At 33.4% G+C, this 16656-nt stretch overlaps 2 protein-coding genes across 3 annotated transcripts; both read right to left on the bottom strand.

The window, feature by feature from the left end:
• Nucleotides 1-388: 388 nt before the first annotated feature.
• LOC109169732 (cyclin-D4-2-like) lies at nucleotides 389-3187 on the bottom strand. Of its 2 annotated transcripts, none has more exons than XM_019318621.1 (6): nucleotides 2485-3187; nucleotides 1941-2027; nucleotides 1612-1710; nucleotides 1299-1500; nucleotides 1092-1213; nucleotides 389-948 (listed from the first exon to the last, which is right to left on the bottom strand). In XM_019318621.1, the coding sequence occupies exons 1-6, from the start codon at nucleotides 2800-2802 to the stop codon at nucleotides 712-714; spliced, it is 1065 nt and encodes a 354-aa protein (XP_019174166.1). In that variant the 5' UTR covers nucleotides 2803-3187; the 3' UTR covers nucleotides 389-711. The 2 variants fall into 2 exon arrangements, with proteins under 2 accessions (XP_019174166.1, XP_019174167.1); XM_019318622.1 differs by having other exon boundaries at nucleotides 1612-1707.
• Nucleotides 3188-13470: 10283 nt separating this feature from the next.
• On the bottom strand, nucleotides 13471-16585 carry LOC109170533 (14-3-3 protein 10). Its single transcript, XM_019319702.1, has 4 exons — nucleotides 15986-16585; nucleotides 14661-14783; nucleotides 13862-13978; nucleotides 13471-13752 (listed from the first exon to the last, which is right to left on the bottom strand). The coding sequence occupies exons 1-4, from the start codon at nucleotides 16478-16480 to the stop codon at nucleotides 13732-13734; spliced, it is 756 nt and encodes a 251-aa protein (XP_019175247.1). The 5' UTR covers nucleotides 16481-16585; the 3' UTR covers nucleotides 13471-13731.
• Nucleotides 16586-16656: the final 71 nt, after the last annotated feature.

Raw genomic sequence — 16656 nt, 5'->3', positions numbered from 1 at the left:
TTTTATTGTGATCCTCACAATGTGAGATTTACTCAATGAACACCAATAGTGGTTGCGAATTTCTTCGGCACTCAATAAATAAATAAAATCATCAAAAAATGAGAAAAAGAAATTGAATTCTGTATCTTGAGATGAGAAAACTTCGCAACCCAAAATTTTATACACAAGACAGAAGTATGTAATAATCACAACTCTGATATGAGGTAACAAATCCTCAATACCTTTCTCTCTTTTTTCTCTGTTTCTGCTTTTTTTTTTTTTTTTTTTGAATGAAAAAATTTTTCACAAAGAAAAAATAAACCTCAAACCTCAAACAACCTTATCTATGAATACTCAAAGCAAGACAGAACCCAAAAAAAAAAAAAAAAAAAAAAAAAAAAAAAAAAAAAAAAAAAAAAAAACCAACTATGTTTCTCCTATTTTTTTCTTAATTTTTTCACCTTCTACAGCTGTTAAGAAGTCTAATATTTAACAGCCAGCCAGCCAGCCAGCAGCTTCTCACCATTCTTGCTCAGATCATCCATCAATCGTCCAACCGCCATGGAACCAACAAGGAACAATCTGTTTTGCTACGCTTAGATTCACTATCTTAATTGCCCGTCGTTCATTTCAGAAAGCGTTTGGGGCTGCACCATTCTGATACGAAAACGCCAACCAAATCAACCGGCTCGATTTTAGTAAGAAAGTGCAGCTCCATGGACGCGGTTATACCTAGTGATCCATTAGGTACGGGTGGCTCAGCTTTCTCCTCTTCGCGACAGGACTGTTGTGGGAAGAATTATTGCGTGACCCAGCCCCTGAATCCTCGGTTTTATAGCTCAAGCAGGCAGCATCAAGAACCCCGATCGGGCTATGGGGTGTAGATGGCAGTGAAGTTCTTGGAGCCATAAGAAAACCGCTTGGCAAAGAGAGTTGTTGCATTAACTCTACGCATCTGATCGCTCTATCCTGAAAATTACACCAGCATAGCTACGAGATGTTAGTAAATTTGGTAAAAACGTAAACTTAATCAAGGTGAAAATGATAACACAGAAAGTTAAGCAATCAATTATGTCGTTCTTTGGCCTCTTTTGGGCCACCACCGTATTTACCTTTTGTACATGATGCATAAGGGATATTGCTTTTTCACTGTCTACCGCCTCGGTTTCAACTGCAATAGAGATTGCCACAGCTGCTGCAATCTCAGAAGGCCTGAATTCTAAGAAGTGAACCCCTGCAATTAATTTTCATTAATCCCTCGCTAATTAGTAAGTGTAAGGCATGGCAGATAACAGAGTCGATTTATGACTATATTATACCTTGAAGCGTGCTTAGAATGAGGTCTATGCATTTCATGATTGAAGAACTCGAAGCGATTTGATCACCGTTTATCTTGGTAAGGAAATAGTCTATGAACGAGAATGGCGTGACTGCTTGCATTCTCCATTTCAGCGTGCTCAACACGAGAAGCTCCATTCTTTGAATGGTTCTAGCTTCAAATACAAATCTCGCATCCCCCACCTAAGAACCATAAATTTAACAGCAAGATTTGAACATTAGGAAAACAAAGATTCAATTTTTAAGAACTGACAATCATTTTAGCTTTCTTGAAATTTCCTACAAAATATTCACCTGCAAATCCAAAGAGAGTGGGACTTCAGTCTCCTCCATTTTGGCTGCCAAGGACAAACAAGCTACACCCAACAACTGCATCATCCAGTTATTGCCCTTCTGTAAAACAAGGTAAATGTGTGATCTTACTGAAGTAAAACACATAAACTATCAAAACCTGTATCCCCTACCCGAGGGTGTACACAAGGTAAATAAGGTAAACCTCGTGACCCCAGCCGACAAAGGACCATAAGGAGCTAAACCAGACTAGGTTAACCATAGCTGACGGGCACAAATCGAACCAAACCAAGAAGGCCAAAAGGATAAGCTTTTGAGAATGATTAACTTACAGGTAATTCATATGCAGAGAGGAACCTATCAAGGTAATTCACAGCCAAATAAACACAGAGAGGTCCAAAATTGAAATGTGCATGAACCTGTAATGCCAAGACACCATCACCACAAGATCAATAATTAGATTAGCCGCAAAAGGTAAGTAATCAATAATCAAACAGTGATTTAATGTAAATCCAATTACACACAGTTATGTATATAGTAACACACAAGTGAAAAAGAATACATAAAAACAAAAGCATCCCACCTAACACATTTCATCTTTTACCAATTACCATGAATGTGTTATCAACCCCATAGGACTTCACAAACCCAAAAAGGGGAAAAGCTATCATCAAGACCACCCAAAAAGGCTTAATCCATATTAATCACTAATTTTAAGGCTAGTGAACCATTATCATTTTCGATCATTTAACGTAATCTAAATCTGAATCATTGTTAAGAACTAAGATCGAACTGCGGGATGGAATCCCACCAATATAGGAAAATTGTCGGGATATGAAAAATTTTCTTGTTTTTCCTATGAATCGATGAACGAACCTTTGTAATCCAATCAAGAACCTCGTCTCTAGCCGCGATATCCAGCTCCCCATTCCTCAATCTCTTGGAGTAATCGCATGCAGGCAAGAGTTCGCTCTCCCTCCGGATCATCAGAGCCAAACACTCCTCGCTCTGGACCGGCAGGTCAGTCAAACTCGCTCTTTGGTGTTGACTGTTTCGATCATTCCTATGATCCCAATGATCCTCAAACACCTCCACGCACGCGTATCCCACCTCGTCGCTCTCGTCATAGAACAAGCTGTCGTTATCCTCTGCGCAGAAAAGGGTCGAAATCGCACAGTCGAAGCTCGGCGCCATCGCAGCAGTAGTAGTACCTTAAAAATACAATCTTTATATAGCCCACAGCCACACAATCGGTGTTATGTGTTTAAAACTAATAAAAGCTCTAATGGGGCATCTCAAGACTGATTGGCAAGGACTTTGAAGAGGAAAACAATGGGAAACACATAAATAAGCTCAATGCAGAGATGCAAGAAGATGAAGCAGCTCTGCTATCCTTTCCCCTCTCTGTGTATTAATGGATATAAAGTTGTCTGTTTTGGGCACTCAGAGATGGAGAAGGAGAGTGAAGAACAGGGACAGCGGCTTGGAGAGAAGGGAGAAATGAGGGTTCTATATATAATATAATATATATAAATATATTGGAGTTAGGGTAGAGAATGGAGGGAGAAATATATATATAGAGAAGAGAAGAGCAGAAGAAATGAAAATAGGGAGGTTAATAAATATTGAGTGACAGAGAAAGAAAGAGATGGTGGTTTCGGCATTTAAGAGATTGACAGAATGGGAGATGTAATAGCTGTATCCCCTCTATATACTTTTATTTTTTACTTCTAGTTAATTATTTCATTTCATTTTATTTTATTTTATTTTATATTGCCAGAGTTACACATTTATTGTCTTTCATAGTAGTTATATTACCATCCGAATTTCACCTAGACGGCACATTCTAATAGCGATTATATGATTCTCTTTAAATCAAAGTTATATTACACTTGTTATTATGAGGGTCAATAATTCTTCAACACAACTCAACTGGTCACCAAGAATTTTGTTTTATTAATAATATCACGGTGTGTTGTTCAGAATCCATAAACATTAATAATTAGTCATCGCGTCTAAAAAAAGAATATAATTGAAATATATTTATACTGTAATATAACTCTCCATAAATATTATCATCCAAATTAAAAAATTAATTATTATGTTTTACTATTTAGTCATTTTAAACCATGATGGTAAATAGTAGGCAATAGCATTCTAATGATATTATAGATTTATAGTACACACATATAATATGTATAATATTTGTATAAATAAATATATTAATCCACATAAATGATGCAATAGAATAAGAAGGGGTATTGCGTAAATTGATTAGTTGGAAGGACTAATAAGCTGTAATATTTGTCTTCTTCCTGGGGTAGCGCCACGTGGATATGTATACACATTGTAAGTGGGACGTTTCATTGAGCCACCCAGTAATCGCAATTATGGAGAGCTTTTGGCTTTTTTATTTTCTTATTTTTTAAACCCAAAAAAAAAAAAAAAAAAATTACTATTTCCCCCTCGCAACATTTTTGCACCTAATATTATCAATTTTTAAAAATTAAAAATCACAAGTAATTTTATTTATTACACTACTCTAATAATAAAAGCCAAAAATTATTTATTATTTATAAATAATAAAAATATACTCCGTATATTTTTATATGCAAAAGGAAAAATATGTATTATTTTAAATATATTTTGTGAATTAAATATGTTGTGTCAAAAATCTCTTTAAAATGCTTTTTATGTGGTCTAACTTCCATATCAGCCGTTTGTTGATCTTCTTTTTATTTTTATTTTTATTTTGCTAATTTACTTAAAATTTTGTTGCTGAATGCAAATGGTGCTGTCTTACATACAGTGCCAATTCATTGTTATTAGTCCATTTTTTCAAAAATCTACATGACCTTCTTTATCACCTACACTATCAATTTTTGACTTTTCTATATAGATAATAGAAGGCTTGTTTGGACAATTAATCATATAAAAGCATATGATTAACAAATACACTATATAAGTTAAGCATATTGTGCTCAAATGACATGTAATGACCTCTTTCATGTGGGAGGTCATGAGATCTAGTCTCAGTGGAGACGTTATTGACTCTTTGTGCTTATAGAGTCAGTAGCATCCAAAAAAAAAAAAAAAACAAATACACTATATAAAAAAATTTGTAGTGGGAATGATTTAACATTAATATTTTGTTTTAGTTTATTCAGAGTAATATCATTCAATATAAATAATAATAACATGTACGTTAAAGGTATCGATAAACGACAATATCATTATTATAATTTACTGTGCGGCTTTCATGAGTTTGACTCTCCTCTAATATGACGAGAGTCCAACCAATTTTGCATTAAGATCTCAATAGTAATAAATACTGACACATTATTATGATTTATAGTGTGACCGTTCAGGTTTGACTGTCTTCTTATCTAACGAGAGTCCAACCTATTTTGCGTGAAAATCTCAGTAGTAATAAACAACACATTATTATAATTTACATGTGTAACATTTGTGGGTTTGACTGTCATCCAATCTGATAAGGATCTAGCCTATTTTGTATGAAGATCTCATTTGTAATAATTAATAAACGACACATTATTACAATTTACAATGCGACGTTCGTGAATTTGATTTGGCGAGAGTCCAACCTATTTCGCATGAAGATCTCATTAATATTATATTACTTGATAGCGTTAGTTGTAACATAGTGTATATCTTTTCATTGTTATAAAATACACGATTTTTAATATGGAGTAATTGATATTATGCTTAACTAGTATTTTCGCCCGTGAGATGCACGAAATAGATTAGTTGTAATATATTAAGAATATTTGGATCGATATATAATTATTTAAATTAGAACATCAAATATTATATATTGCAATTGAATATACGGGTTTGGATCATTTATGTGTTTTGATGTTATTATTGCTTGAATTTAAGCAAATAATTGCTCAAATTAATAACTAATTAATATTTAGATGTAAGCATGTGGTGCTGTAACTTTGGAGATTTTATTTATCATTGTTTAGTATTTCTTAGGGGTGGGCGTTTCGAGTTTCGGTTCGGTTTGGTTTTTTTTTTCGGTTTCGGTTCAGATTTAATTCGGTTCGGTTTACTACATACTAATGCGACAAACAACAAAAGTGAGGTAAAGAACATACTACCAAACAATACATTTCCTAATTCAGTATTTTTCTTAAACCGAACCGAACAATACTAATGGCATTCAAAAAGTGAGGTAAAGAACATATTACCAAACAATATAATTGTAGCTAAGAAAAATACTGAATATTGTAAATATAACTCAAGTTAGATATAATTGTGAGGTAAAGAACAATTGCGACAAACAACAAAAGTGCAATGTAGAGAACAAGCTATAAAGAAAAATCAAATACAAAATTTAAGGGAGATACCAGTGAGAATAATAACTAAACGGCGGAGCAGGCATCGAGGGACTTGGATTTACTTTATTATTATTATTGTTATTGTTGTTGTTATTATTGTTATTATTGTTATTATAGTAGCATTCAAAAAAAAAAAAACAAATACACAATATAAAATTGTATTTGTAGTGGGAATGATTTAACATTATAATATTTTGTTTTAGTTTATTCAGAGTAATATCATTCAAGATGAATAATAATAACACATACGTTAAAGGTATCGATAACGACAATATCATTATTATAATTTATAGTGCGGCTTTTATGAGTTTGACTCTCCTCTAATATGATGAGAGTCCAACCAATTTTTATGAAGATCTCATTAGTAATAAATACTGACACATTATTATGATTTATAGTGTGACCGTTCAGGTTTGACTGTCTTCTTATCTAATGAGAGTCCAACCTATTTTGCGAGAAAATCTCAGTAATAATAAACAACACATTATTATAATTTACATGTGTAACCTTCGTGGGTTTGACTGTCATCCAATCTGATAAGGATCCAGCCTATTTTGTTTGAAGATCTCATTTGTAATAATTAATAAACGACACATTATTACAATTTACCGTGCGACATTCGTGTTTGGCGAGAGTCCAACCTATTTCGCATGAAGATCTCATTAATATTACTTGACAGCGTTAGTTGTAATATAGTGTATATCTTTTCATTATTTCAAAGGCTGAATTGTCATAAAATACATGATTTTTAATATGGAGTAATTAATATTATGCTTAATAAGGCAATATTGACTCTTTGTGCTTCAGTAGGTTGAGAAAGTAGTTATGACCATATACTACATTGTAACAACGTCAGTAATACTCCAAAAAAAATGCAGTGTTTTTTTAATACTATTTTCATTATTGAGATTGACTGAGAATGAAATATATTTGGAATAAGTGTTAAACTATTTTTCTAAATCTAGCGAATAGTGCAATTATATTCTATGAGTGGGAAAGAAAAAAAAAAACTTCAATAATGAGTTACTAATTACAATAAATTAACAAAATAGTGTCAACTACTATGTAATGTGATGTCAGTATGTTACCTCTGTTGATATTACCTATCTGATATTTAATCCGTAGGTATTTATATATAGATAATTTAGTATTTTGTTGTAATGATTATTAGATTGATAAAAAAAAATGTTATTGAAGTTTTTATCAAGTATTAACGTGACGAATTATATTTTATTAATTTATGAAGTGATAATTATCACACCACACCACTATGACTAATTGGTCATAGTAAGATAAGATTAATTAAGGTGACTTAGCAAGCTAAAACTAGACTTGCAAAATACATTATTACATGGAGGATATATAGGTAGGGCCTGAACCGGCCTGTTCTTAAACAAAGGCCTTTTATAATCCAAAGACAAAATAAAACTTTAGAAAAATAATAAATAAAGAGAATTTTCTTTCACATTACTTGCATGCTAATTAATATATCTAAAGCGTTATCTTGATATTTAGTGTATTGATTTTTTTCCAAATTAAAGAGTATAATGAATGGACTCAGTATCCAAATTATAGACGCATCCAATTTTGACCCTCCAATTATTAGTGTATTGATTTTTTTCCTCAATCAAAATGGAATTAACTTACTATAACTAAATTTATAAATTCACCTCATTTTTCTCTTTCCCTCTAATAAGTGAGAGCTACCTAGACAAATTAAAACATCTTATTTCGTCATAAATATGCGACTTCAACCAAAATAACTCGAATCCATAATTTCCTCACGATGAGGAAAGAAGGAAAAATATGTGAGGAAATCATGAGAAGATTAAAGTAAATTTACAAGTTTAACCCTGAAAATTTATGTTTTGAGACTGACATTAATAATTATCACTAATGGTTCTGTTACGACAAGGGGAGAGGAAAATGCTACTATACTAATAATTGGGAGAAGAAAACTAAAAACTAAAAAAAAAAAATTACAATTTTTTTCAAATATAAAAATACAAATAAAAAGTTGAGCTTATTATGAACTCATGCAATAAATAACAAAAAGAATAATAAATATGTATCTAAACATTAATTTAATATGTATTAGGAATCCAATATGATGATTAATTATGAATATGCATGACTACGTATATATATTTATATACACACATGCACATAGTTGGAATTATAAACAAAAATTGAATAAACAATAAAAAGAAAAAAGAAGAAAGAGAGGTTACAGATGAGAAAAATCTGCAAGAGAGAATAAGCTATGGTGGGTAAAGCTATCACAAAAAGAAATGCCCTTTTGCTTTTTGTTACTTTTGGGAGCGTCTGTAATGGGACCTAAACCTAATGGATGCATGCAATATCCCTAATATAATTAATATTTAATTAATTAAATAAAAAGTACAAAAATTTCTTTCATATTATTCAGCAAAGCCTTCTCTCATTTGATTTAGACAGTTTGTGAAATTGTGATTAAGTGGACATCTAGGTTGTTTATCAGACACTAATTATCACTTCACATTTTCTTTTTATTTTTAATTATTATCTTTCTTTTTTTCCACCTCCACCTTTTCCATAAACATTGTATTTATCATTTAATTTTCTACTACTTACCTAACCATACTCCAAATGGTTTAGTTTTAGGAAATGTAATACAACTATTTTTTTGTGACGAGAAAAATCTGTAACCACTACTCAAAGATGTGCATTGATAAATCACACATTATGATCCTAATTGACAAAGGACTACAAAAAAAAAAAAAAAAAAAAATCAGCAGCCTAGTATAGGTTGATGGTTAAGTAGGTCTCACGAGAGACAACCTTACACAATACTAATTTTAAATGTTTAGAAAATATAGTACATCTATAATAATTTGTATAAGTTCAAAAAAAGTATTACAAGTACATTTTAATTAAAAAGTATTACACATCTTACATGAAACAATTTTACACAATTACATACACAAGATTTATTCTAAATATTTAGAGAATAAATATCTATCATGTTCTAAATATTGATGCTATTTTTTAGATTAAAATTACAAACTAATATCCATTCAATGATATTATTTATGAGCTTTTTAAAACGAAAATTTTTTAATCTACGTTTACTACATTTGGAAGAGTTAACTCCACTGTTAATAAAAAAGTTAATGTAAGATAAATAATAATAATAATAATAATAATAATAATAATAATAATAATAATAATAAATTTTAAGGTGTCGATCGACATACTGTCTTTTTCACATGGTACAACTCCAAAGGGAATGGAAAATGCTTTGAGTTTGTATTGGGTACTATTGAGACAACACAAATCATGTTCTAGGGTTTTTGACTTGTACTATGTACAAGTGGAATAGGTACCAATCGACACTATAGACTTTTCTCAATGATACGGTTAATTCTCAGTTGTACGTAGAAAGTAAACCGTATGTATGAATTGTAATGTATGTGTGAACAATGTAGAGTAGACAAGAGAAAGTAGCTCAAAGGATCTTTTATTCATAATTGTGTTCTTGTGTGTTTCTAGAGAGAGTTGAAAGTGAATTGTGTGTAGAGAGACACGGTCGTGGAGGAGAGATAGGGAGGAACCCTTTACAATGACGGCTAATGGCCTTTATATAGGACTTGAGCTGAACCGTTTGATCCCGACCCAAACAGGAGCACGGAGCGTATCTCGCTATCGTTAGACCATCGGGTCTCTTAGTGTCCCTCCGTCTGAGACTTTCGATTCGTAAACTTCTATTGAAATTGCCTTAGGTGATTTTTTGTAAGAGAGTATATAACGTTGTTCTATTTTAAAGGTATGACGTACCACTAGTACATTTTTTTGTTAATCAATTTATTTGCCAAACAATCTCAAATCAATTCACTAAAGAATAGATATAGGTATAGTAGAGAATAAACTTTTAATTTGTTTAATTTCCTTTTGTTTGTCTTCAACCATTGCATCCTAAGAAACCGGTGATTCCAAATGAAGAGATTGGTGCAGACCAATGGAATGGTTAAGAGGCAATGTGGTGAGTCCGACAACTCCCTATTTAATGTAATCATCTTCCAAATCTAAATTATATTCAAACCTCAACTCCACCCAAATGATCATTAAATGTTTTTTTGTCATTTTCTCCCCCTCTTGTAAGTATTTTTTGGGGGGTGGTTATAAATTTTGACCCCCAAAATTATTACGATCTTGACTAGTCATAATCATCGAATTCAACGGTAAAAATATATCGAGGTGGTCTGTGAAAATGGACCGGAGGCATGTGGTAAAAAAAACACAAGTTTTCAACACTTCGGATGCTACATGTTCGTTTACTGGTTAGCACAAGGTTTGGGGATATATGATGGGTTTAAAATACCAATTTCTAAAAGAGGCTTTTGCCACACAAATTTCAAACCCTTTTTCCTCAAATTCTACTTTGGGATTCACCTTTTCATATGCCCCAAAATTCCCTCCTTTGCTCATGTGGATCATGCATGTCATCTCCTATGCACAAATTATTCAATTTTCGCTTCGAGGGAGTGACGGATTGAGTGGAGTATAATTCTCATACTTCAAGATTATCAGTGTGATTCTTATTAATATTTTTTCAGTCGAGCATGTGACATAGGATTTTCTTAGTGCGATTTATATATCACGTGTGTTTGTGGGCTATTGCATCGAAAATGTTTGTGAGCTATTACATAGGGGCAGAGTTTACCCATCACACACTAAAGTTTGAGTTTTCTTGCCAACACATTTTTGGTTGAGCTCGTCGTATAAGGTATTCGAAGTGCGATTTACCTCTCATGTGCAGGCTATTACACAAGATGGGCTTGTCACAAATGAGCGGAGTTTACCTGGCACACATCCGAGTTCTAATTTGATTCCTATCAACACTTTCTCAGTCAACACCATTGCATAAGATCTTCTTAGTACAATTTACCTTACTTACTCTCTCAGTCAACACCATTGCATAAGGTCTTCCTAGTACAATTTACTTTATTCATGTGTTTTTGAGTTATTACACACAAACAAAATTTACCTAGTACACACCCAAAAATTTCCTTCCTAACCAAAAAAAAAAACAGTTTTTCATTTTATTTTTTAATAATAGTCAATAGATACAATAGTTGTAGTCTTTTAAAACCAAAAGAGTTTTTTTTGGCAGAGAAGCACGAGTGAGGCCCCCCTCAGTCCTTATGGTCAGTCTTTGAAAGGAAAAAAAAATTGAAAATTTGGTCTAAAGATGGGAGTCTAAAAATGGTAGCAACTATTTGAGATCCGAGCTGAGGTCGGTTCCAGGGTGTCATTCACATTTCACACCCACTATTTCTCTTCTTTTTTAACCTTATCTATCATTTTTTTATTTATTATTTTTACTGCTGCAAACCCAATGCACACTCACTATCTGCCATATGACCCTTTCCGTATATCTCTCTGTTTTCTAAGATTAATTTCATTTCAGATTTTTTTTTTTTTGAAGACAATTTCATTTCAGATTCAACTAACACCCTTCCTTCCTTTACATCTTTATTACACTACTTCAATTTCTGATTAATATCAGCATTTGGCAGCCTTGGGTTGCCAAACCCAAATTTTCAATCTATATCTTACTCTACTACGGACTATAATATTACCCACAAGTCCACAACCAAATCCACAATGCAAACTTGTAAATCTATTGCACACCATAATAACGATAGGTCCTTGTGCGCACTGATATTTGGTATATCTATTGAACTATTAAGTCACCGTGATTTACATTCTCTCAAATACTATATCAGGTCGGAGTGTGAAAAGCCCTTGAGATTGGGGATTTAACCTGTTGGGAGAAGAAGCGTTAGATAATGGATGAATAATAAGATTGAATCACACTAATAGTGGGATTTTTGTTGTGTGCGAGTGTTTGGTAAATGACTGTTAGTTGATTGGGGTAGTGAGTTTGACTAGTTGATAGCATTAGCTGATTGTAAAAAAATATTTGGTAAATTAGTTGTTAGTTGTTAACTGATTACATATAAAATGTCTTTTTCATAAAGCTACTTTGAGCAGCTTTTTGAATTTTAGCATTTTAAAGCAATAAGTTGTTACAAAAAGCTAATTAATTGAACATTCATATTGATTGTTTAACCAAGTCAAATGACTAATAGGGGTCAAATAAACTAAAATTAACTGATATGCTAACTATTTTACCAAACAGGACATGTGTGTGAATCAATAGTTATGTTGTGGAATCGTGTTCACCATGTGCATGGTGAACACATGATAGATCTATAATTTTTAAATTGTAGATTCATAACTTTTATACTGTAAATTCATAATTTCTATACTGTACTGTAGATTCATAATGTCTACAGCATAGAAATTATGAATCTCTATAATTTTTATACTGTAAATTCATAACATCTATGCTGTAGGTTTATAATTTCAATACCGTACTGTAAATTCATAATTTCTACATCATAGAAATTATAAATTTACTCTGTGTTCACTATGCGCGTTTCCCTAGTATAATTTGCGTCTGTGAATAAAGTGTGCTGCGGATCACCGCATACAGAGCCCAACTATGCGGCTACACTGTTGTGAAGGGTCGCAGCATTTCAAGTTTATTATTATTATTATTATTATTATTATTATTATTATTTTGTTTCAAACAGTACTGCCCACCAAACGCATTTTCGATAAACATGAAATATGGTCACAATGAATATCTGTGAAGGGAATCAGAGCAAGCCATCATTCCCATCAACATGTATATAAATTATACCAAAACAAATTTTACTTTTAATTATCAATTGTTGTGATATTATCATATTTAGTCATTTGTTTCTCACAATTTACTCTTTTATTTAAATTTGTCACTCCACTCTTAGCAACAAAAAGTTAATTTGTAATTGTATTGTTCAAATTTCTTGTCCCAACATGTAATTTCTATCTCTCATCTACTCTTTTAAATGATAAAAGAGTACATATTACAAATGTGACAATACCATAACAATTAAGAGTAAAAGTGAAATTTGTGTACTAATTATTGCACAGTAATTCATTCTTCCAAAAGGAATTAAACCCCAAACCTAAGGTTCCCCCACACCCCGGCCCGACAGAGCAATTGAGAGGATGTAAATCATGGTGACTCAACTAAACATGAACCACAGAGGCTAGACCGGTGCTCACTACGCACAAGGAGCCCCCTCACTTTAAAAGATTGCTCACACACTGTCACTGGTGAGACTTAATCCTTGGTCATTCTTCCAAAGTTTCACCCCTATGACCAGTTGAGCTACCCATGCGGGCATTGCACAGTAATTCATAGTTATGCAAAAAGTGTAAATTATACAAAAAAATATTGATTCTTTAAATATAGTATAATAACATATGTTTTCGTTTGGCAATATACTTTTGAGTTCATGTTTAATTCACAATCACTACCAGCGCTTGAGAGTACAAAATCCCAAATATATATATATATATATATATATATATATATATATATATATATATATATATATATATATATATCAGAATTCAATCCCCAATAACTGCTTTCAGAATGAAAAGATGCTGTCATTTGAGAGACTAAGTAATACAATGAAACAAAAAGGAAATATGGCGACTAGTGGCTCCCAGCAGTTACATAATAAGAGTTGAATGTGAAACACATCATATGCTATATGATTACAACCCTAGTTCATACACAACACCAAATTAGCGAGCACATGACATTCAAAGCCCACCTCCGAAAAGGAGAGTATAATGATTTGTTGGCCTGATAAGATCAAGGCTCATCCAACTGATCCTGCGTGTAGCGTAAAACAAGAGTTCAAGAGAAGCACCTCACTAGGTCGTGATGCAAATGTGAGAATATGAACAAAATGGTAATTTCCAAAGAGATTTCATGCACTAACCTGGGCATCAGAAGTCCAGAGGGTCAGATTGTCTCGTAGGAGTTGCATTATGAGGGTGCTATCCTTGTATGATTCCTCACCCAAGGTATCCAGCTCAGCTATGGCTTCCTCAAATGCCTATATAGAAGCATATATACGACAAAGTCAATTACAACAGGGCATACAACCTTAAGCATAACTGATGCTAAAAATAAACATTATAATGTCTCCATCAAGTACAAACATATGGACAAAAAGCTATCTGGAACAGCATAAATCAAGACAAAATATTGACAAAAGAAAATGGTGAAGTACCAAGCACTGACAGTAAAAGTCAGAACCATAAAACTTGGATAGAGAAACTACATTTCACCATTAAACACTATTGGGTCTTCAGAAAGGGCATTTTGGAGAGTCAACCACTTCATAAGCATTTTGATGATACATGAGATTTAAGATTATGTTGTCCGACCATCAGGAAAGTAAAACAATTAAAAACTTGTAAAAAGAGGACTGAAAAAGAGTGAGGTTTTAAATGAGCTATTGTAAAGTTGTGCAGGCTATGGCAAGTTCCACTATAACAGACAAAAGCACCAGTTAAGTATACAATTATGGCTAGAAGGATACAATTGATAAGTTCATTACAGATTAAAAAAAAAAAAAAAAGACCCCTAAATTTCAATGAACAATTGATAATAAAATTACTGGATCTGATAAATCAAATTCAGAAGCCTTTCATATCCTTCTCCTCTAGGTACTAGGTAGCATAATGTATCAATATCAGAATGATGTAAGAGGTTAGAAACAGAAAAATGTTTACCTGTTTTGCCATGCTACATGCTTTGTCAGATGAGTTGAGAATTTCATAATAGAAAACTGAGAAATTCAACGCCAGACCCAGTCTTATGGGATGTGTTGGGGACAGATCTTCCTGAGCAATTTCCTTCAATGGTAAACATAGGAAACAACACATGTTTAGAAGCAATTCAAATTCTTTGAAAATCTAAACAATACAAATATATGGCCAATGATAGAACTTTCTTTTCACATTTACTAGAGAAAGGCAACAGCTGTAATACACGGGACAAGCTCCTCTCCAGACCCAATCACCACATACCACTCCCAACTTTAATGTGATTTTGATGCATCACAAGTACATATTCCAACCATTGTTGTTATTTATACTTTTTCCTTCTCTACTGTGAAATTGCTGAATGTTTTTTGGTTGGGGAAGGGGCAATTAGGTAATTGCAAAGTATGCAATTTAGACAGGAAAAATATGCATATTAGATATTGTTAATGCCTTTGGAGCAGATTTAGACCACTTGTCACAATCTCATTAAAGGTCAGGAGAGGATCCAGACCCAAGTTTCAAAACAGCCCAACCCTCGAAACCGAAGTTTAATGGATGCAGTGGCATGCAGTACATTCCGGCCTAAGTATCCTAAGTCCTAACCATGCTAACCAAGAAAACCAGAGGCTAAACAAGATATCAAAATTGTATACCAAAGAAAGAGTCTGTAAAAGAATTCAAACATGAAGTATATATTATAATGCAACTCCAGATTGTGATCACAAGTTGCTCCAATTAATTCAAACCCCTATGCTTTAAAACATAATTACAAATTTATAACTAAATTCCCAACATTGAAACTAATGAAAACCATCTCACTCCACACCCCCTCCTTTTAGGTAAGAACATCAAAAGATTGAGTGGCACCAAAGCATTCTAGATACAAAACAATAAACCCTAAAATTTCCATTAGTCTGTAGAATATATGTGCACATCCATAACAAAATCAACTTCTAATATCCAAATTAAATCAAAATCTCAATTGATAAGGTTGAATTGCTCCAAATTGGCAAATTAGTCATCACCATAAACTTATAACAGAAATCTAGCACTCTACCAACGATATCTCGATTCAAATTCAAAGTCTCAGCACAAATCTTAGTGACTTAATAACTACGGCAGATGTGATCTAAAAGCACATGATACCTCACTGTAATCTTAATCCATACTACAACAATAGAAGCAGTGCAGAGTTAAAGCCCTAATTGTGAACATAGATTGAAAAGCACAAAGCAGTCTAACTCAAAACAACAGTAATCAAGCAAGTACCAAAAAATTTGAAATTAGTCAACCTGAGCAGCCTTGTAGGAGTTCATAGTATCATCAGCAGCCTCCTTTCGTTCATCTCCAACCTTGAACTCGGCGAGGTAGCGGTAGTAATCGCCCTTCATCTTGAGGTAAAACACCTTGGACTCGCTGGAGGTAGCCGAGGGAACCAGATTTGATTCAAGCAGCTTGAGGATGCCGGCGCAGACCTGAGAGAGTTCGGTCTCGACCTTTCCTCGGTAGTCCTTGACGAGGGAGACGTGCTCTTCGTTCTTCCGGGACTCCTCCTTCTGCTCGATAGATGAGACAATGCGCCAGGCGGCTCGGAGCGAGCCGATAACGTTCTTGTAGGCCACGGAGAGGAGGTTGCGCTCCTCGACTGTTAGCTCCGCGGCGGGGGTGGAACCGAGAACCAGCTTGTCCATGAACTGCACCATCTCCTCATAGCGTTCCGCTTGCTCGGCGAGCTTAGCCAAATAGACGTACTGCTCGCGCGACAGGTTATCGACGGCGGCCGCCATTTTCGTAGAGAGAGAATTGAAAAACAGGGGAGAAATAGAGAAGAGAAGAATAATGACTTGGCTTTTTCTCTGATTTTCTGCGGACAGTTTTAGAGCGACATTCAGATTCCTCGGGGCAAATAAAATATTTTCTTTTTAAATCAACGCTCAAAAACCCTACCCTTACAATCGGTATT

The sequence above is a fragment of the Ipomoea nil genome, unplaced genomic scaffold, assembly GCF_001879475.1.
Source record: "Ipomoea nil cultivar Tokyo-kokei standard unplaced genomic scaffold, Asagao_1.1 scaffold3321, whole genome shotgun sequence".
NCBI classification, from domain to species: Eukaryota; Viridiplantae; Streptophyta; class Magnoliopsida; order Solanales; family Convolvulaceae; genus Ipomoea; species Ipomoea nil.
This window is presented reverse-complemented; position numbering and strand designations above follow the sequence as displayed.